The sequence below is a fragment of the Mobula birostris genome, chromosome 10 (genome assembly GCF_030028105.1).
Source record: "Mobula birostris isolate sMobBir1 chromosome 10, sMobBir1.hap1, whole genome shotgun sequence".
NCBI lineage: Eukaryota > Metazoa > Chordata > Chondrichthyes > Myliobatiformes > Myliobatidae > Mobula > Mobula birostris.
The window spans coordinates 42269850-42292205 of record NC_092379.1 but is presented as its reverse complement, the minus strand read 5'-3'; the positions used below and the strand labels follow the sequence as shown (position 1 = coordinate 42292205).

Sequence of the window (22356 nt, the reverse complement as noted above, 5' to 3'; positions counted from 1 at the left end):
TGGCGAAGTACTCCATATAGCTGAGGGGCACAGGCTTTGAGCACCCTGGTACTGACACCATCCGGTCCTGCAGCCTTGCTTGGGTTGAGACGTTTCAGCTGTCTTCTCACCTGTGCAGCTGTGAAGCCCACTGTGGTGGTTTCGTGTGGGGAAAGGGTATCGTCATGAGAGCAGAGTGGGCGGCTGTGAGGAGGGGTAGGAGGGGAGAGTGGAATATGTGTTGGTTGCGGGCCGACAACAAGTGACTCATGTGGAGGATGGGCAGGGGCCACAATGTCAAATCTGTTAAAGAACAGGTTAAGTTCATTGGCCCTGTCCACACTGCCTTCAGCTCCTCTGTTGCTAGTTTGCCGGAACCCAGTGATGGTCCTCATCCCACTCCAGACCTCTCTCATGTTGTTCTGCTGGAGCTTCCACTCAAGCTTCCTCCTATACCTGTCTTTAGCCTCCCTGATCCTGGCTTTCAGGTCCCTCTGTATTGCCCTGAGCTCCTCACTATATCCATCTCTAAACACCCTCTTTTTAGCGTTCAGGATGTCCTTAATGTCCTTTGTTACCCGTGGCTTGTTATTTGAATAACGAAGGACAGTTCTTGTCGGAACATTGCAGTCCTTCCGTGACCATGATAGTTCTTGGCCAATTTTTCCACCGAAGTGGTTTGCCATCGCCCTGTTCTGGGTAGGGGTGGGTGACCCCCAGCCATTATCAATACTCTTCAGAGATTGTCTGCCTGACACCAGCGATCGCATAACCAGGACTTGTGAACTGCACCGGCTGCTCATACGACCATCCACCCCCTGCTTCCACGGCTTCACGTGACCCTGATCCAGGAGCTAAGCAGGTGATACACCTTGCCCAAGGGTGACCTGCAGACCTTACATCTCCTTTGGTGGAGACCTATCCCACCCCGTTACTCAACCAAGATAATGGAAATTTTATTACTGCCCTGGTGGTAATTTTGTGTTTGGACCGGGTATCCACAGCATTCGGTCACTGTGAATGATAGGCTGGTGGGAATGGTGGAAATTTGGGTAAGAAGGAAATCGGGGGATTTGAAGATGTGTGGGTTGAGTGGGATAGTGGGGGACATAATTCACGAATGGAATAAGGACTTGAGGGATAGGGTGGGCAGGAATTTCCATTAGCAAATCCCTTTTCTGATTGTTGAGCCAACTTCACATGCTAAACTGATTATGCATTGGAAAACCATAGAAAACTACAGCACAGAAACAGGCCTTTTGGCCCTTCTTGGCTGTGCCGAACCATTTTCTGCCTAGTCCCACTGACCTGCACACGGACCATATCCCTCCATACACCTCCCATCCACGTATCTGTCCAATTTATTCTTAAATGTTAAAAAAGAACCCGCATTTACCAGCTCATCTGGCAGCACATTCCATACTCCCACCACTCTCTGTGTGAAGAAGCCCCCCCTAATGTTCCCTTGAAACTTTTCCCCCCTCACCTTTAACCCATGTCCTCTGGTTTCTTTCTCCCCTTGCCTCAGTGGAAAAAGCCTGCTTGCATTCACTTTATCTATACCCATCATAATTTTATATACCTCCGTCAAATCTCCCTTCATTCTTCTACGCTCCAGGGAATAAAGTCCTAACCTATTCAATCTTGCTCTGTAACTGAGTTTCTCAAGTCCTGGCAACATCCTTGTAAACCTTCTCTGCACTCTTTGAACCTTATTTATATCCTTCCTGTAATTTGGTGATCAAAACTGAACACAACACTCCAGATTCGGCCTCACCAATGCCTTATACAACCTCATCATAACATTTCAGCTCTTATACTCAATGCTTTGATTAATAAAGGCCAATGTACCAAAAGCTCTCTTTACGACTCTATCTACCTGTGACGCCACTTTTAGGGAATTTTGTATCTGTATTCCCAGATCCCTCTGTTCCACTGCACTCCTCAGTGCCTTACCATTAACCCTGTATGTTCTACGTTGGTTTGTCCTTCCAACGTGCAATACCTCACACTTGTCTGTATTAAACTCACTCTGCCATTTCTCAGCCCATTTTTCCAGCTGGTCCAAGTCCCTTTGCAGGCTCTGAAAACCTTCCTCACTGTCTACTACACCTCCAGTCTTTGTATCATCAGCAAATTTGCTGATCCAATTTACCACATTATCATCCAGATCTTTGATAAAGATGGCAAATAACAATGGACCCAGCACTGATCCCTGTGGCACACCACTAGTCACAGGCCTCCACTCGGAGAAGCAATTCTCTACTACCACTCTTTGGCTTCTTCCATTGAGCCAATGTCTAATCTAATTTACCACCTCTCCATGTATACCTAGTGACTGAATTTTCCTAACTAACCTCCCATGCGGGACCTTGTCAAAGGCCTTACTGAACTCCATGTAGCCAATATCCACTGCCTTAAGTGCACTTAAAGGATTGACGGTGGATATGCAATGGCAAGCATTTAAAGGTTGCATGGATGAACTACAACAATTGTTCATCCCAGTTTGGCAAAAGAATAAATCAAGGAAGGTAGTGCACCCGTGGCTGACAAGAGAAATTAGGGATAGTATCAATTCCAAAGAAGAAGCATACAAATTAGCCAGAAAAAATGGCTCACCTGAGGACTGGGAGAAATTCAGAGTTCAGCAGAGGAGGACAAAGGGCTTAATTAGGAAGGGGAAAAAAGATTATGAGAGAAAGCTGGCAGGGAACATAAAAACTGACTGTAAAAGCTTTTATAGGTATGTTAAAAGGAAAAGACTGGTAAAGACAAATGTAGGTCCCCTACAGACAGAAACAGGTGAATTGATTATGGGGAGCAAGGACATGGCAGACCAATTGAATAATTACTTTGGTTCTGTCTTCACTAAAGAGGACATAAATAATCTTCCAGAAATAGTAGGGGACAGAGGGTCCAGTGAGATGGAGGAACTGAGCGAAATGCTTGTTAGTAGGGAAGTGGTGTTAGGTAAATTGAAGGGATTGAAGGCAGATAAATCCCCAGGGCCAGATGGTCTGCATCCCAGAGTGCTTCAGGAAGTAGCCCAAGAAATAGTGGATGCATTAGTGATAATGTTTCAAAACTCGTTAGATTCTGGACTAGTTCCTGAGGATTGGAGGGTGGCTAATGTAACCCCACTTTTTAAAAAAGGAGGGAGAGAGAAACCGGGGAATTATAAACTGGTTAGCCTAACGTCGGTGGTGGGGAAACTGCTGGAGTCAGTTATCAAAGATGTGATAACAGCACATTTGGAAAGCGGTGAAATCATCGGACAAAGTCAGCATGGATTTGTGAAAGGAAAATCATGTCTGACGAATCTCATAGAATTTTTTGAGGATGTAACTAGTAGAGTGGATAGGGGAGAACCAGTGGATGTGGTATATTTGGATTTTCAAAATGCTTTTGACAAGGTCCCACACAGGAGATTAGTGTGCAAACTTAAAGCACACGGTATTGGGGGTAAGGTATTGATGTGGATGGAGAATTGGTTAGCAGACAGGAAGCAAAGAGTGGGAATAAACGGGACCTTTTCAGAATGGCAGGCGGTGACTAGTGGGGTACCGCAAGGCTCAGTGCTGGGACCCCAGTTGTTTACAATATATATTAATGACTTGGATGAGGGAATTAAATGCAGCATCTCCAAGTTTGCGGATGACACGAAGCTGGGTGGCAGTGTTAGCTGTGAGGAGGATGCTAAGAGAATGCAGGGTGACTTGGATAGGTTGGGTGAGTGGGCAAATTCATGGCAGATGCAATTTAGTGTGGATAAATGTGAAGTTATCCACTTTGGTGGCAAAAATAGGAAAACAGATTATTATCTGAGTGGTGGCCGATTAGGAAAAGGGGAGGTGCAACGAGACCTGGGTGTCATTATACACCAGTCATTGAAAGAGGGCATGCAAGTACAGCAGGCGGTGAAAAAGGCGAATGGTATGCTGGCATTTATAGCTAGAGGATTCGAGTACAGGAGCAGGGAGGTACTACTGCAGTTGTACAAGGCCTTGGTGAGACCACACCTGGAGTATTGTGTGCAGTTTTGGTCCCCTAATCTGAGGAAAGACATCCTTGCCATAGAGGGAGTACAAAGAAGGTTCACCAGATTGATTCCTGGGATGGCAGGACTTTCATATGAAGAAAGACTGCATGAACTGGGCTTATACTCGTTGGAATTTAGAAGATTGAGGGGGGATCTGATTGAAACGTATAAAATCCTAAAGGGATTGGACAGGCTAGATGCAGGAAGATTGTTCCCGATGTTGGGGAAGTCCAGAACAAGGGGTCACAGTTTGAGGATAAAGGGGAAGCCTTTTAGGACCGAGATTAGGAAAAACTTCTTCACACAGAGAGTGGTGAATCTGTGGAATTCTCTGCCACAGGAAGCAGTTGAGGCCAGTACATTGGCTATATTTAAGAGGGAGTTAGATATGGCCCTTGTGGCTACGGGGATCAGGGGGTATGGAGGGAAGGCTGGGGCGGGGTTCTGAGTTGGATGATCAGCCATGATCATAATAAATGGCGGTGCAGGCTCGAAGGGCCGAATGGCCTACTCCTGTACCTATTTTCTATGTTTCTATGTTTCCCTTCATCCACTCTCCTGGTAACCTCCTCGAAAAACTCCAACAGATTGGTCAAACATGACCTACCATACACAAAGCCATGTTGACTCTCCCTAATAAGTCCTTGTCTATCCAAATGCTTGTAGATTCTGTCTCTTAGTACTCCCTCCAATAACTTACCTACTACCTACGTTAAACTTACCGGCCGATAATTTCCTGGATTACTTTTCGATCCTTTTTTAAACAACGGAACAACATGAGCCACTCTCCAATTCTCCGGCACCTCACCCGTAGACAGCGACATTTTAAATATTTCTGCCAGGGCCCCCGCAATTTCAACACTAGTCTCCTTCAAGGTCCGAGGGAACACCCTGTCAGGTCCCGGGGATTTATCCACTTCAATTTTCCTCAAGACAACAAGCACCTCCTTACTTTCAATCTGTACAGTTTCCATGATCTCACTACTTGATTCCCTTAATTCCATAGACTTTATGCGAGTTTCCTTAGTAAATACAGATGCAAAAAACCTATTTAAGATCTCCCCCATTTCCTTTGGCTCCGCACGTAGCCGACCACGCTGATCTTCAAGAGGACCAATTTTATCCCTTACAATCCTTTTGCTCTTAATATACCTGTAAAAGCTCTTTGGATTATCCTTCACTTTGACTGCCAAGGCAACCTCATGTCTTCTTTTAGCCCTCCTGATTACTTTCTTAAGTATTTTCTTGCACTTCTTATACTCCTCAAGCACCTGATTTACTCCCTGTTTCCTATACATTTCATACAACTCCCTCTTCTTCTTTATCAGAGTTGCAATATCCCTTGAGAACCAAGGTTCCTTATTCCTATTCACTTTCCCTTTAATCCTGACAGGAACATACAAATTCTGCACACTCAAAATTTCTCCTTTGAAGGCTTCCCACCTACCGATCACATCTTTACCAGAGAACAACCTGTCCCAGTCCGTGCTTTTCAGATCCTTTCTCATTTCTTCAAATTTGGCCTTCTTCCAGTTCAGAACCTCAACCCTAGGACCAGATCTATCCTTGTCCATGATCAAATTGAAACTAATGGTGTTATGATCACTGGAACCAAAGTGCTCCCCTACACAGACTTCTGTCACTTGTCCTAACTCATTTCCTAACAGGAGATCCAATATTGCATCCCCTCTAGTTGGCCCCTCTATATATTGATTTAGAAAACTTTCCTGAACACATTTTACAAACTCTAAACCATCTAGACCCCTAACAGTATGGGAGTCCCAATCAATATATGGAAAATTAAAATCCTCTACCACCACAACTTTATGTTTCCTGCAGTTGCCTGCTATCTCTCTGCAGATTTGCTCTTCCAAGTCTCGTTGACTATTTGGTGGTCTGAGTGGGATTGATCAGAGGGAATTTTGAGGGTTTCTGCGTCGAGGGCTGGAGTAGGGGTAAGTCTGAAGGAAAGAACCAGATGCAGGTAGACACAAGAGTTTCTGCAGGTCCAAAATGCTGGGGGAAGTTAGCAGGTCAGGCAGCATCTATGCAAAGGAAAAAAGAGTCGACATTTCAGCCCAAGACCCTTCATCTGGAATGCAGACACACATTTCAAAAATTAGTTACCAATGCGGATGGCAACCGGATGCCTGCGTTCTGATCACTGATGGGATCCCTCTGCCTCCAGGGAAGGAGCCTGTGGCAGCCTATCGCTGTGTGGTGGCTCAGGTGGCCAGAGGGTAGGCCTCTACAGTGTCTCTTTCTCTTTTGACAATGGATTTTATATTCTGGGTTTTTCCCCATTCTTTCCTGTTTTTTATTTGAGTGGGCAGAGGGTGGGGGGATTTGGGGGTTGATGTTCTGTGTTTTGTGCAGGGGGTGGGGGATTTGTGGGGGTTGATGATTGTGTTGCTGTTCTTTTTTCTATGGGGGGGTGGGTGCATGTGTTTGATGTTTCTCTTTCAATGACCTCCATGTTTTTTCCTTTGTTTCGTGGCTATCTGGAGAAGATGAATCTCAGAGTTGTACACTGCATACATACTTTGATAATAAGTGAAACCTTTGAACCTCACAGTGTGTTAACTCTTCCTCTACTTGTGCAGCCCTTCACTTTGGATGGTTTCAAGTTCAACCTCAGGCTCTACGTCTTGGTTACTTCCTGTGACCCTCTGCGGATATACCTCTACAATGAGGGTCTGGTCTGCTTTGCCACTAAAAAGTATTCCGAACCGACCGAAAAGAATTTAGTAAGTGACACATTGACTTATCTTGAAGACATACAGTTAATTCTCTGAAAGTACGATCCTACTTTTATAAGAGGTTAATTCTTGCCTAATTCACTGTTGTATGGAAGTAATCGACTCGGGTGGGATCTTGCTGTTACGTTCCCAACCCCAGCCAAAAGCTGACTACTCTGTCTGTGGGGGCGGGGAGTGGGAGGTTGGTGTGGTTACAGAAGCATCTCCTAACGAGTCTAGTTCGCAAAGTTTACAAGACAAGGTCAGGAAAAGCCCTTCCCACCATTGAGCATGTCTACAATGAGCGCTGCCATAAGAAAGCAGCAACTATCATCAGGGATACCCACCATCCAGACCATGCTCTCTTCTCATCAGGAAGAAGGCACAAGAGCCATAGATCTGTCACCGTAAGTTTCTGGAACAGTTATCACCCTACAACCATCAGGCTCCTGAACCAGTGTGGATAACTTCACTCAGTTCAACACTAAACTGGTTCCACAACCTATGGACTAACTTTCAAGGGCTCTACAACTCATGTCCTCAATGCTTCTGTCTGTCTTTATGTATTTGTGCAGTTTGTCTTCTTTTGTACGGGTTATTTGGCCGTGTCTGTGTGTTGTTTTTCGTCAGTTCTATTGTATAAGACCATATGAGATAGGAGCAGAATGGGCCGTTCAGCTCACCGAGTCTGTCACCATTTCATCATGGCTGATCCACTTTCCCTCTCAACCCTAATCTCCTGCCTTCTCCCGGTAACCTTTCACACCCTGAGTAATGAACAATCTGTCACCTCTGCCTTCAGTATACCCAATGACCTGGCCTCCACAGCCCTCCATCTGCACAGTTAATTCCACAGATTCACAACCCTCTGGATAAAGAAATTCTCTTCATCTCCATTCTAAATGAACGTCCTTCTATTCTAAGGCTGTGCCCTCTGGTGCTGGAATCCCCCACCATAGGAAACACCCTCTTCACATCTAATCTGCCTATGCCTTTCAACATTCAATAGGTTTCTTTTTTTTTTAAATTTTATTTTTATTTGGATAAGGAATTCACAAATATCATGTACTTTTTTCACACATATAACCTTTTCCATTTTTTATATGTATAAAACTACAATTATTTATACATTCTTAAGTACACATTGAGATGATATAAAAGGAAAATAAACATTTAAATAGATAATTATGTACTGTGGTAAATCTAACCTATTAGGCTAAGTAATGGAATTAGTTGTTAAGAAAAATGGTAATAATAGTTTCCATATAACCCCTCTGGACCATTTCCACTGGTCCAAAATGTTGTATATAAGCCTATATATCAACCATTGTAGGTGTTTATATCCTAATTTGTTCATGCTTGCTCCTGCCCGCAGACATAATTATCCAATCCCTATGTACTTATTTACTTAATTTTTTCATTTTTTTATCCCTTTCCCAAATCTTTCCCTTTACTTGTGTTAATTCTCTATTTTCCAAAAGAAAGCAAAAAAAAAAACAAACATTTAGACTAGGGGTGCTTACGTTAGCAATATTACTGTGTTGATGAGAAGAGCAGTATAAATCATTAGGAGAGTCATCTAAAGTCTGCTCGCATTGGGGTTATATATTCAATCCACTTATTCCAGATTTGATAAAATTTTTCTTTTTGAGTTCTCAGGGAGTAAGTCAACTTTTCCATTTTAAATATTTCCAAGATAATTTCGTACCAATCTTCTAATGTAGGTGGTATTGGATTTAGCCATTCTCTAGTGATTGATTTCTTACTTGCCGCTAAGAGGGCCTGCAGCAACTTTATATCTTCCTTCTGTTCAAGAAACAATACATGCCCCAAATAGAGCGTCTCAAAGTTCAGAGGTATCTGGGACCTAAGCACCTTAACTAATGTTCTATGAATACCTTCCCAAAATAGACTTAATTTAGGGCAATCCCAAAAAATATGAAAATGATTTGCCTCCTTGGAGCCGCACCTTCTCCAACACATCACATTTGTATCTTTATATTTTTCCTGATATGGGGTCTTGAAGTATCTTATAATGTTTTTCCAACAATGTTCCCTCCAAGTCAAAGAATTAGTCGAGGACCATTGAAAGCTGCAGATTTTCTCCCAAGCCTCCTCTGAAAGTACCAACCCCGCTTCTTTCTCCCACTTCTCTTTAATATACAGTGTATTTACATTTTTAGCATGGGAGAGTGCATTATATAATCGAGAAACTGATTTACTAGGTATTGAACTGCAAGCCGAATTCAGAATCTTGAAAAATTCTAATTCTACTGTTGATAGGTCTGTATATCTACAACTCTGGTTAACATAGTTTCGTACTTGAAGGTACCTAAAAAAGTCATTATGTTCTAGGCCATGTTTGTCCTGCAGGATTTGGAAACTTTGTAATACTCTTTTATCTATAAACGAGAGGTAGGTTGTAAGACCTTTCTTTATCCATAGCTCAAATCTTTTATCTCCTCTGTTGGGAAGGAATTCGGTATCATATGCACACCATCTAAAGAGTTTTAACATGTTATTAATTCCACGTGAGTTAACCACCTTCTGCCATACTTTTAATGTAAGATCTATCCAAGCGTTTTTAAATTTTTCCAACTGGGCCATCAATCCTTTGTCAGCTATTGAGGCCTGAAGAGGAAAACTGTCAACTAATCCAAATTCTATTTCCTTCCATCTAGCCTTATATTCCCTATTACACCAATATAACAGAGGGGTTATCATAAAAATAATTTCTCAGGCAAGGAAGAACCATACCTCCTCCTTCCTTCCCTAACTGTAAGGTGTTATATCGAACTCTAGGTTTCTTTCCTTGCCAAATGAAGCGGGAAATCCATTTGTCCCATTCCCTGAATTGATTATTATCCACCTCCACCGGTAAAGTACGGAAAAGATACAATAACCGAGGAAGAATATTCATTTTTATAGTATTTATCCTTGAATTTAAACTTAAAAAGGGGATAAGATTCCATCTATGCATATCTGCTTTTATCTCTGAGATTAATGGCCCATAATTTCCCTGTGACTGTGTTGAAAGATCCTTCGGCAGGGTTATTCCTAAATATTTTAATGATTTAGCTTCCCACTTAAGATCATATGTATCCTGCAATTTTTTGGATGGTGTATAATTTAGGGACATAACCTGCATTTTCTTTACATTTATTTTATAACCTGATATTTTCCCAAAGTTATCCAACAGTGTAAACAATCCTATAAATGATTTTTCTGGTTCACTCAGATAGACCAAAACATCATCTGCGAATAACGCCACTTTCTGTTCAATCCCTGCCACCTTGATACCTTTTACGATTTCGCTCTGTCTTATTAGTTGGGCAAGCGGTTCAATATATAGCGCAAAAAGGAGAGGAGAAATTGGGCATCCCTGTCTAGTGCTTCTCTCTAAGATGAAGGAGTCAGAGAGGTCCCCATTTATCTTAATTCGGGCTGTAGAGCTGTCATATAGAGTCTGAATTACTTTAATAAACTTTTCTTGAAAGCCGAATCTTCCTAACACTCTGTATAGGAATGCCCAACTAACCGAATCAAAAGCTTTCTCAGCGTCCAATCCTACTACCATTGTCTCTGTCTCATTCTTATTAACCTGTTCTAATATGTGCAGAGTTCTCCTTATGTTGTCCTGTGTTTGTCTTTGTTGAATAAATTCAGTCTGGTCTAAGTGGATTAGGCCAGGTAAAAGTTTTTCCAATCTGCGTGCTAATATAGATGTAAATAGTTTGTAATCTAAGTTAAGAACACTAATTGGCCGATAATTGCCACATTCTAGTTTATCTTTACCCTCTTGAGGAATAACTGAAATAATCACTTCTCTCCAGGAAGGTGGAGTTTCTCCTCTCTGCAAGATCCAATTAAAGGTGTTAAGTAGTAATGGGGCTAACTGTGTCTTCAGGGACTTGTACCACTCTGAGGTAAACCCATCAGAACCCGGGGACTTTCCAGCCTTTAACCTAGAGATGTCCACGTTCAGTCCTTTGACAGTTACTGGTTCTAATAAACTTTCATTTTGTAAATCTGTAAGTTTAGGTAGATCTAAAAAATTCAATACACTGTCTATATAGGGCTCATTGGGGGCCCGGGGTTGGGAGTACAGCTCTCGATAGTATGTTTCAAAACTCTCTTGAATTTTCCCTATTGTACTCTCCACAAGCTTTGTCTTTGGATTCTTTATTTTATGAATTGTATTGTCTGCTTGTTGTTTTCGTAATTTATATGCTAATAATCTAGCTGATTTACCTCCTACTTCATAATTCCTTTGTCTCAGGTAAAGAAAGTTTCTTTGAGTTTCCAACGTATAAATATCGTCAATTTCACTTTGCAATTTCCTAATTTCCTGTTTTCGATTTGAACTACTTTTGTTGCTATCTACAACTTGAAGTTGTTTTAATTTTCCTTGAAGGTCTGCTAATTTTTGTGCATTGATTTTTTTCATGTGAGTGGTAATGGAAATAATTTTCCCCCTCAGTACAGCTTTCAATGTATCCCATAAGATCACTGGTGATGTTTCTCCCGTGTCATTAAGGTCTAGATATTCTTTGATTTCTCCCCTTAATCTCTCCATTACTTTCGGGTTATTGAGTATATGTGAGTTTAGCCTCCATAGTGTTTTCCTCATTTTCCTTTCCAGGATTAGAGACATAGAGACTGGGCTATGATCCGACAGATCAATTGTTGCAATATTACAGTTTTTTATCCTGAGTCTATCTGTATTAAAGATAAAGAAATAGTCTATCCTTGAATAGGCTGAATGAGGGAAAGAGTAATATGTATAATCTTTACTAGTAGGGTGTAATTCCCTCCAGACATCTATAATTCCCAACTCCTCCATCAATGAATTCACTTTCCGAGTCAGAGGTTTATTCTGAGTAACTGTTCTTGAAGGATCTAATATAGGATTTAATCTAATATTAAAATCCCCTCCACAAATTACTACCCCTTGAGAACTGACCATTAGGTCAAAAGTGTGTCTATAAAATGACCATTCACAACCTGGAGGAGCATAAACATTCAGCAATGTTATTTCTGTACCTTCTATTCTTCCTGTGATTTTTACGAACCGTCCTTCTTTGTCTCTAGTCTCTGAAATATGTTCATAATTAAGAGTACTTGATATTAAAGTAGCTACCCCTCTTTTGTGATTCAATTTATATGATAAATAAAATACATGCTTAAAGCCCATTCTTTTTAATTTTCCATGTTCAGATTGGCTAATATGTGTTTCCTGGAGGAAAGCTAATTGTGCCCTCTCTTTTTTCAACTTAGACATAATCTTATTTCTTTTAATTGGATTCAAAATCCCATTAACATTATAGGAAATTATTTTTACCAATTCAGTTTGCATTTTTCTCTAGTAGAAAAAAAAACACTCTCCTTTTCTAACCAAACAGTAAGCAATCCCTTCTCAACAGTAAACCAAGACATATAACCACACCCTAGACATTTTTGAACGTGCAACATTTGAAAATTTTTCCCGATTTCCCACAGTGAGGCCTGAGCACCGACCCGCCTCAGTTCAGAGGGATAACCTTAGAGGGCCCTCAGCAGTTTGAATAATCATGGAGAATTCTCTCCTATTTATGTCTCGACCATATTGCTATCATTCAAGTTATTCCGTCTAGTTTATTTTCAGTTACCAGTTTTCATTTTACCTTTAAGTCCGATTTACTCTTTTCAGTCATTTCTCTTAATTAATCTGTGTTCTCTGTACATTTGCGTCTGAATACTTGCAGCTTTTCCTTGTAGTTTGACACTCTGGTTCGTGTGGAGCGTCCTCGCCGCACTAACTGCCACGACTTCTGCCGAATCCTCTCCAGTAGCGACTCCGGTTAGGTGATAACTTTAATCGGTAGTCCCCGGTCCGCCAGGTCCAATGTTGCCTCCTCCACTGTAGCGTAAGTTTTTGTCCCTTCGTCGTAAAAGACTCTCAGCCAGCTGGATACAGGGTCTGGAATCTGATGTTGTTTTCCTTCAGGACTCTCCATGTTTCCGTATATTCCTTCCGTCTGGCAAGAATCCCCGGTGCGTAGTCGTGGTCTAAACTGATTTTACAGTTGTTCCACATGAAACCTTTCTTTTGCCATGCCCTTTTAAGCACCTCTTCCTTCGTTCTGTAACTGAGAAATCTGACCAGAATCGATCTGGGCTGGGCGCCTGCTGGAGGCTGTGGTGCCAACGCGCGGTGAGCTCTTTCTATCTGTAGGTCTTTTGCGGCCGGTATATCAAGGTTCTCTCTAAGTAGCTTCTCCACGAAGGGAATCATCAATCCGGGTTTACCTTCAGTTCCTTCGGGAACTCCGTAAATCCTCACATTTTCCCTTCTCGAGCGGCCTTCTTGATCTATTAGTTTCCACTGGAGCTGGTCTTGCAGCTTCAGCATTTCTGCTATCACTTCCTCTGCGTTTTGTAGCTTCTCTTCAATTCCAACAATCCTCGCTTCAGCTTCATCTATCTGTGAGTTAGTTTTTACTATTTCTCCTTTAATATCTTCCAGCTGTTTGCCGTTATCTTGTTGGAACTCGCGAATCTCTCTCAGAATCAAGGACAGAGTCACCGATTCCCCCTCATTATCTCCGTCCTGGCTTGCTGTGGGGGAGCTAGGCCCGTCTACATTCAATAGGTTTCAATGAGATGGCCTCTCAGTCTTCTAAATTCTCATGCGTACGGGCCCAGAACCATCAAGCGCTCCTCCTGTAGTCATTCTGGTGAACCGCCTCTGAACCCTCTCCAATGTCTGCTTATCCTTTCTTGGATAAGGGCTCACGATACTCCGTGAGGCCTCACCAGTGCTTTATAAAGCCTCAACATTAACTCCTTGTTTTTATATTCTAGTCCTCTCGAGATGAATGCTAACATTGCATTTACCATCATCACCACAGACTCAACCTGCAAACTAACCTTTAGGGAACCCTGCATGAAGGCTCTCTCATCCCTTGCACCTCAGGTTTTTGGGTTTTCCGCCTGCTTAGAAAATAGTCTACCCTTTTGTTCCTTCTGCCAAAGTGTATGACCATAAACTTCCCGACACTGTTATAGGACGCTCAAAGCAGCTGTGCAGGTTGACTCTGTGGTTAAGAAGGCATACGGTGTATTGGCCTTCATCAATCGTGAAATTGAATTTAGGAGCCGAGGGGTAATGTTGCAGCTATATAAGACCCTGGTCAGACCCCACTTGGAGTACTGTGCTCAGTTCTGATCGCCTCACTGCAGGAAAGATGTGGAAGCCATGGAAAGGGTGCAGAGGAGATTTATAAGGATGTTGCCTGGATTGAGGAGCATGCCTGATGAAAACAGGTTGAGTGAACTCGTCCTTTTCTCTTTGGAGCAACGGAAGATGAGAGGTGACCTGATAGAGGTGTACAAGATGATGAGAGGCATTGATCGTGTGGATAGTCAGAGGCTTTTTCCCAGTGCTGAAATGGTTGCCACAAGAGGACACAGGTTTAAAGTGCTTGGGAGTAGGTACAGAGGAGATGTCAGGGGTAGGTTTTTTTACTGAAAGTGGTGAGTCCGTGGAATGGGCTGCCAGAAAGAGTGGTGGAGGCGGATACGATAGGGTCTCTTAAGAGACTTTTGGGTAGGTAGATGGAGCTTAGAAAAATAGAGGGCTATGGGGAAGTCTAGTAACTTCTAAGGTAGGGACATGTTCAGCACAACTTTGTGGGCTGAGGAGCCTGTGTTGTGCTGTAGGTTTCCTATGTTTCTATCCATGTGGCAATCTAAGAGTTTCTTAAATGCCTCTCATGTATCTGCCTCTACCAGTGCCACTGGCAGTGCATTCCACGCACCCATTGCTCTTTGTGTAAAAAGATTACCTCTGACCTCCCCCTCCCCCATACTTTCCTCCGATACCCTCTTGCTTTAGCATTTCCCTGGCTATCCACTCCATCTATGCCTCTGATCAGTTTCTACACCTCTATCGAGTCACCTCTCATCCTCCTTCACTCCAGGGAGAAAAGCCATAGCTTTCTCAACCTATCTCAACTCTGTGGCTAAGAAGGCATATGGTGCATTGGCCTTCACCAATCGTGGGATTGAGTTTAAGAGCCGAGAGGTAATGTTACAGCTATATTGGACCCTGGTCAGACCCCACTTGGAGTACTGTGCTCAATTCAGGAAGGACGTCGAAACCATAGAAAGGGTGCAGAGGAGATCTACAAGGATGTTGGGGAGCATGCCTTATGAGAATAGGTGAACTCGGCCTTTTCTCCTTGGAGCGATGGAGGATGAGAGGTGACCTTATAGAGGTGTTTAAGATGATGAGTGGCATTGATTGTCAGAGGCTTTTTCCCAGGGCTGAAATGGCTAGCACGAGAGGGCATAGCTTTAATGTGCTTGGAAGTAGGTACAGAGGAGATGTCAGGGGTAATTTATTTACTCAGAGAGTGGTGAGTGAGTGGAATGGGCTGCCGGCGGTGGTGGTGGAGGCGGAAATGACAGGGGTCCCCACCTTTTTTGCACCACGGACCGGTTTAAGATTGACAATATTCTTGCGGACCGGCCAACGGTGTGGGGGGTGGGGGTTGTTCAAATTCGACAGTGTGTGACAGGGAATGAGGAAAGGTGCAGCTGATTCATATCGTTTCATATTGCCAAATCATATCATTTCCTCGCGGCCCGGTAGCACATGCTTTGTGGCCTGGTACCTTTCCGCGGCCCGGTGGTTGGGGACCACTGTTTTAAGAAACTCCTGGATGGATACATGGAGCTTGGAAAAATAGAGGGCTATGGATAAGCCTAGGTAATTCTAAGGTAAGGACATGTTTGGCACAGCTTTGTGGGCCGAAGACCTGTGTTGTGCTGTAGGTTTTCTGTGTTTCTATCCTCATAATCCAATCCAGGCAGTATCCTGGTAATCCTCCTAAATATTGAAGAAAATTGATGATTCCATCGTAAGTCAGATTGAAAATGGGAAGTTGTCTGATATAACACTCAAGGATATATCTAGCCAGGGTTATTGGCCCTGCATCTTGCCCGGAGTTAATCTGCCTTGATTTCAAGAAAAAGCAATAGAGTCATAGAAAAGTACAACACAGAAACCGGCTTTTTGGCCCGTCTAGTTGGTGCCAAACCATTTAATCTGCCAAATCCCATCAACCTGCACCCGGACCATAGCTCTCCATACCCCTCCCACCCAAACTTCTCTTAAATGTTGATATCAAAATCATATTCACATGAGGTTACGCATTGTATCGGAGGGATAGGAAGGTAGGCAGAGGGGGTGGTGTTGCTCTGCTGGTAAAGAACAGCATCAAATCAGCAGAAGGGTGTGGCATAGAATCAGAAGATGTTGAATCCTTGTGAGTTCAGATAAGAAACTGCAAGGGTAATGGCAGTTATATACAGGCCTCCCAACAGTAGCTGAGACATGGAGCACAGATTACAACAGGAAATGGAAAAAGGTGTTTCAAAAGGGTAACGTTATGGTAGTCATGGGAGATTTTATCATGCAGCTCGATTGGGAAAATTAGGTCGGTAATGGATTTCAAGAGAGTGAGTTTGTTGAATGCCTAAGAGATGGATTTTTAGAGCAGTTTGTCATTGAGCCTGCTAAGGGATCACCTACACTGGATTGGGTGTTATGTAATGAACTGGAGGCGATTTGGAAGCTTGAGGTAAAGGAACCCTTAGGAGTCAGTGAACACAATATGATTCAGATAGGGAGAAAGTAGAGTCTGATGTAGCGATATTTCAGTGGAGAAAAGGAAATTGGAAAGGAAAGTAAAGTAAAGGTATGAGAGAGGAATTGGCCAGAGTAAATTGGGAGGAGATGCTGGCAGGGAAGACAGCAGAGCAGCAATGGCACAAGTTTCTGGGACAAAATGGGGAAGGTGCAGGATGAATGTATTCCAAAAACAAAGAAATACTCGAATGGCAAAATGCTACAACCGTAGCTGACAAGGGAAGTCAAAACTAATGTAAAAGCAAAAGAGAGGGTATACAACAGAGGAAAAATTAGTGGGAAGAAAGAAGGCTGGGAAGCTTTTAAAACCCTAGAGAGAGCAACTAAGAGAATCATTAGGAGGGAAAAGATGTAATATGAAAGCAAGCTAGCAGATAATATCAAAGTTGATAGAAAAAGCATTTTCAAGTATATAAAAGATAAAGGAGAAATGAGATTTGATATAGGACCGCTGGAAACTGAGCCCAGAGAAATAATAACGGGGGACAAGAGGTGGCAAATGAACTAGGTAAGTATTTTGCACCAGTTCTCACTGTGGAAGACACTAGCAGTGTGCCAGATTTGAAGAGTGTGAGGGAAGAGAAGTGAGTGCAGTTTCTATTACAAGGTTGAAGGTGCTCAAAAAGCTGAAAGACCAAAAGGTACTTTTTTTACCTGGACCAGATGAACTGCAAACTGGGGGTTTGAAAGAGGTAGTGGTAGCGAGTGTTGAGGCATTTGTAATGATCTTTCAAAAATCATTGGACTCTGGTATGAAAATTCCAAATGTCACTTCACTCTTTAAGAAAGGAGGGAGGCAGCAGAAAGGAGATTATAGACCAGTCAGCCTGACCTCAGTGGTTGGGAAGATGTGGGAGATGATTGTTAAGGATGAGGCTATAGAGTACTTGGTGACACAGGACAAGATAGGACAAAGTCAACATGGTTTTCTTAAGGGAAAATACTGTCTGACAAACCTGTTGGAATTCTTTGAGGAGATTACAAGTAGGATAGATAAAGGGGACGCAGTGGACGTTGTATATCTGGGCTTTCAGAAGGTGCCACACATGAGGCTGCTTACCAAGTTAAGAGCCCATGGTATTACTGGGAAGTTATTAACATGGTTAGAGCATTGGCTAATTAGTCGGAGGCAGCGAGTGGGAATAAAAGGATCCCTTTCTGGATGGCTGCCAGTGAGTAGTGGTGTTCCGTAGGGGTCGGTATTGGACCACTTCTTTTTATGCTGTATATAAATGTCTTAGATGGTGAAATAGATGGCAAGTTTGCAGATGATACGGAGATTGGTGGAGGGGCAGGTAGTGTGGAAGAAGCAGGTAGGATGCAGAAGGACAGATAGATTAGGAGAATGGGCAAGAAAGTGGCAAATGAAATACAATGTTGGAAAATGCATAGTTGTGCATTTTGGTAGTAAGGGATAAATGTTCAGATTATTTTCTAAATGGGAAGAAAAATTCAAAAATTTGTGATGCAAAGGGACTTGGGAGTCCTTGTACAGAACACCCTAAAGGGTAACTTGCAGGTTGAGTCAGTGGTGAGGAAGGCAAATGCAATGTTAGCATTCATTTCAAGAGGTCTAGAATACAAGAGCAGGGACAGGATGCTGAGGCTTTATAAGGCACTGCTGCGGCCTCACCTTAAGCACTGTGAACTGTTTTGGGCTCCTTATCTAAGAAAAGATGTGCTGGCATTGGAGAGGGTTGAGAGGAGGTGCACAAGGATGAATCTGGGAATGAAAGGGTTCACATATGAGGAACATCTGATGTATCTGGGCCTGTGCTCGCTGGAATTTAGAAGGATGAGAGGGGATCTGATTGAAACCTTTCGAATATTGAAAGTCCTAGGCAGAGTAGATGTGGAAAGAATGTTTCCCATGGTGGGGGAGTCTAGGACAAGAGGGCAGAACCTCAAGGTAGAAGGGCATCCGCTTAAATCAGAGATGCGGAGAAAGTTCTTCAGTCAAAGGGTAGTGAATTTGTGGAATTTGTTACCACAGGCAGCTGTAGAGGACAGGTCGTTGGGTGTATTTAAGGCAGGAATTGATCAGTTCTTCAATGGCCGTGGCACCAAAGGTTACGGGGAGAAGGCTGTGTGGTGGGGTTGAGGAGGGGAGGAAAAGGATCAGCCATGATTGAATGGCGGAGCTGACGATGAGCCAAATGGCCTAATTCTGCTCCTGTGACTTATGATTTTATGGTAGTACAGAGAATTTAACACTGTGAACGTTAGGACTGAGAAATGCATTGAAACAGAGAGATCCGTAACTTCTTGAAAAAGAAATCACAGGTAGGTAGGGTCGTAAAGAGAGCTTTTGGCACACTGGCTTTCATAAGTCAAGGTATTGAGTACAGAAGTTGGGATGTTATGTTGGAACCACTTCTTTTTACATTATATATCAAGGATTTCGATGATGGAGTTGATGGCTTCGAGGCTAAGTTAGCGAACGATCCGAAGATCGGTGGGGGTGGGGGGTGCAGGTAGTATGGAGGAAGCAGAGAGGTGCAGAAGGATTTAGACAGTGTAGGAGAATATGCAAAGAGGTGGCAGACGGAAAACAGTGTTGGGAAGTGTATGGTCATGCACTTCGGTAGAAAACTTAAAAGCATAGACAATTGTATGACTGGAGAGAAAACCCAAAAATCAGAGGTTTTTGTTGGTTAACTCAGTGATAAGGAAGGTGTTAGCATTCATTTTGAGAGGAATAGAACATAAAAACAAGGATATAATGTTTTATATGGAACACTCGCAGAATGCTGGAAGAACTCAGCAGGCCCAGGAGCATCTATGGAGTATTTGGGGCCCTGAATGGAAGTGAGAGAGGAGGTGTAGGGCAAGCGGGTGGAACAAGCATTGCACCTAACACTACACCTCGTCCTCACTGCCATTCAGGAGGCAAAACTTCATCTGTGAGTGTGTTGGGGTTCATCTACTGTATCTGATGCTCTTGGTGTGACCTCCTGTATGTCAGTGAGACCCGACGCAGATTGGGAGACCGCCTTGCAGAGCACCTACACTCCGTCTGTCAGAAAAACCCATTTCAAGTCTACTTCCCATTCCCATTCTGACATGTTAGTCCTCGACTGCCACGATGAGGCCACACTCAGGTTGGAGGAGCAGCACCTTGTATTCCGTCTGGGTAGCCTCCAACCTGATGGCATGAATGTCGATTTCTCTAACCTCTGGTAATTGCCTCCAACTTTATCATTCCCATTCCCGTTTCCCTCTTTCACCTCATCTCCTTACCTGCCAATCACCTCCTACTGATGCTCCCTCCCCTTCCCTTTCTTCCAAAGTCTTCTGTCCTCTCCTATCAGATTCCCCCTTCTCCAGCCCTTTACCTCTTTCACCAATTGACTTCCCAATTCTTTACTTCACCCCCTCCCCCTCCAGGTTTCACCCATAACCTGCCACCTTGTACTCCTTCCTCTCCTCCCCCCCCACCTTCTTGCTGTAACTGCTCATCTGTCCTGATGAAGGGTCTTGGTCTGAAACATCAACCTCTTGCTGTTTCCCATAGATGCTGCCTGGCCTGCTGAGTTCCTCCAGTATTGTGTGTGTGTTGCTCAGATTTCCAGCATCTGCAGGGTTTCTCCTCCTTGAGGCTTTAGAAGGCACTGGCGAGGCCTCCCTCCCTTGGGGTATTGTGAGCTGTTCTGGGCCCCAGAAAGGATATGGTGACACTGGAGAGGGTTGAAAGGAGGTTGACAAAAATGATTCTGGGATTGAAAGGCTTATTATATGAGGAACATTTAATGGCTCTGGGCCTTAACTGACTGGAATTTAAAAGAATGAGGTGTTGGGGGAGGGTGTGAAATCTTATCAAAACCTATCGAATGTTGAAAAGCATTGACAGAGTGGATGTGGAGAGGATGTTTCCTATAGTGGGGGAGGCCAAGACCAGAGGACACAGCCTCAGAGTAGAGGGACGTTGATTTAGAACAGAGATGAGGAGGAATTTCTTTAATTTGTAGAATTCGTTACTACATGCTGTGAAGGCCAAGTCGTCGGGTATACTTAAGGCAGAGCTTGTTAGGTTCTTGATTAGTCAGGGCATAAATGGATACAGAGATTGGGGCTGAGAGGAAAATAGATCAGCCATGACGAAATGTCAGACAAGACTGGATGGGTCAAATGGCCCAATCCTGCTCCTACATCTTACAATCTTGTGACGTGGACTACTCCGAAAAGAAAAACTCAGCCCATATTTCATAACCAGAATTGGAATCAGAATCAAGTTTACTATCATTGTCATTTGCCATGAAATTTGAGGTTATGCGGCAGCAGTACATTGCAGTACGTAATAATGAAAGTTATAAATTACAAAAAGAAATATATTTTAAAAATTAAATAAGTTGTGCAAAACAAGACCAAGAGACAAATGTTATTGAGGTACTGTACATGGGTTCATTGTTCATTCTGAAATCTAATGGCGGAGGGGAGCAATCTGTTCCTGAATTGTTGAGTGTGTGTCTCCTCCCTGACGGTAGAAATGAAAAGAGGCTTTACCTGGGTGGCGAGGCTCCCTCAAGATGGATGTTGCCTTTTGAAGATGTCCTCGAAAGTGGGGAGGATTGTGCTCAGGATGGCTGATTTATTATCCCTCTCGACTGTTTTCTCCTGCCTTCTCCTGTTAACCTTTGATGCCCTGACTAAACAAGAACCTATCAACCTCTGCTTTAAATACACTCAATGACTTGTCCTCCACAGCGGTCCGTGGCAGCAAATTCCACAGATTCACCACCCTCTGGCTAAAGAAATTCCTCACCTCTGCCCTAAAGGGAAGTTCTTCTATTCTGAGGCTTTGCCCTCTGCTCTTAGAGACAGCCGTCCCCCCTCCCACTACAGGAAACATCCTCTCCACATTGATTTTCAATATTTGATGGTTTCGTTGAGATCCCCCATCATCCTTTTAAACTTCAGCGAGTACAGGCCTAGAGGGAGCAATGCTCCTCAAATGACAACCCTTTCATTCTCGTGAACCTCCCCCAGACCCTCTCCAATACCAGCTCACCAATTCTTAGATAAGGGGCTCAGAACTGCTCACAATACTCCAAAGTTCGGTCTGAGTTATAAAGCCTCAGCCTCACATCCTTGCTCTGACTGACAGCACCCATCCTTCTGCACTGCGCTTCAGGTGAGCGATCCTTTGACTTGGCGATGTTTTGGGGCTGCAAAAACTGCTTTAAGATGCAAGGCTTCCTTCAGTTTCACCTTCTTGCCACCTGCCGACTGCTCTTCATCACCGCAGGAAAAGTGAAGCCGAGAGGAATGAGGAAAATAGCATTTGAGCAGCATCTGGCTGGGGTGGCGTTAGTGTGACGCAATAACTGAGGGCAATGTCCCTGACTGAGAAACCAACATCTTTATCTTCTGCCTCTCTCACAGGATGACGTCTGCATGCACCTCACCAATTACGCCATCAACAAGCGTATCATGAACTTTGTCCCGGATGAAAAGAAAGGCAGTAAAAGGTGAGACCATATGCAGCAGGGTGCACCCTTCACCACAAGCAGGCACATTATAGAAGGTCAGCGTTGGAGTGATTTTTGGGGTTAGGACATAGACATTTAGCAATTGAATTTGGCTACCAGTCTTCATATCTGAATATGTGTTGTGGATTTTATTTGGAGTGCAGATCTGAACTTTATATGTAGGCGTCTGTCTTGTGAGACCATGGAAGGTTCCCCTTGGAAGTTTACACCTTGGAAGCTTTCCAGGGCTCAGGCCTGGGCAAGGTTGTATGGAAGACCAGCAGTTGCCCATGCTGCATGTCTCCCTTCTGTCTCACCGATGTTGTCCAAGGGAAGGGCATTAGGACCCATACAGCTTGGCAGTGGTGTTAATGCAGAGCAATGTGTGGTTAAGTACCTTGCTCAAGGACACAACACGCTGCCTCGGCCAAGGCTCGA

General features: G+C 43.4%; 1 protein-coding gene across 1 annotated transcript in view; it reads left to right on the top strand.

Moving 5' to 3' along the window:
* LOC140203627 (uncharacterized) overlaps nt 1–22356 on the top strand; it is a 71106-nt gene that overhangs the window by 17251 nt on the left and 31499 nt on the right. Inside the window, exons 3-4 of the mRNA XM_072269675.1 lie at nt 6622–6765; nt 21833–21918. Coding sequence (XP_072125776.1) covers nt 6622–6765; nt 21833–21918 — 230 coding nt within the window. The remainder of the gene's footprint in view (nt 1–6621; nt 6766–21832; nt 21919–22356) is intronic.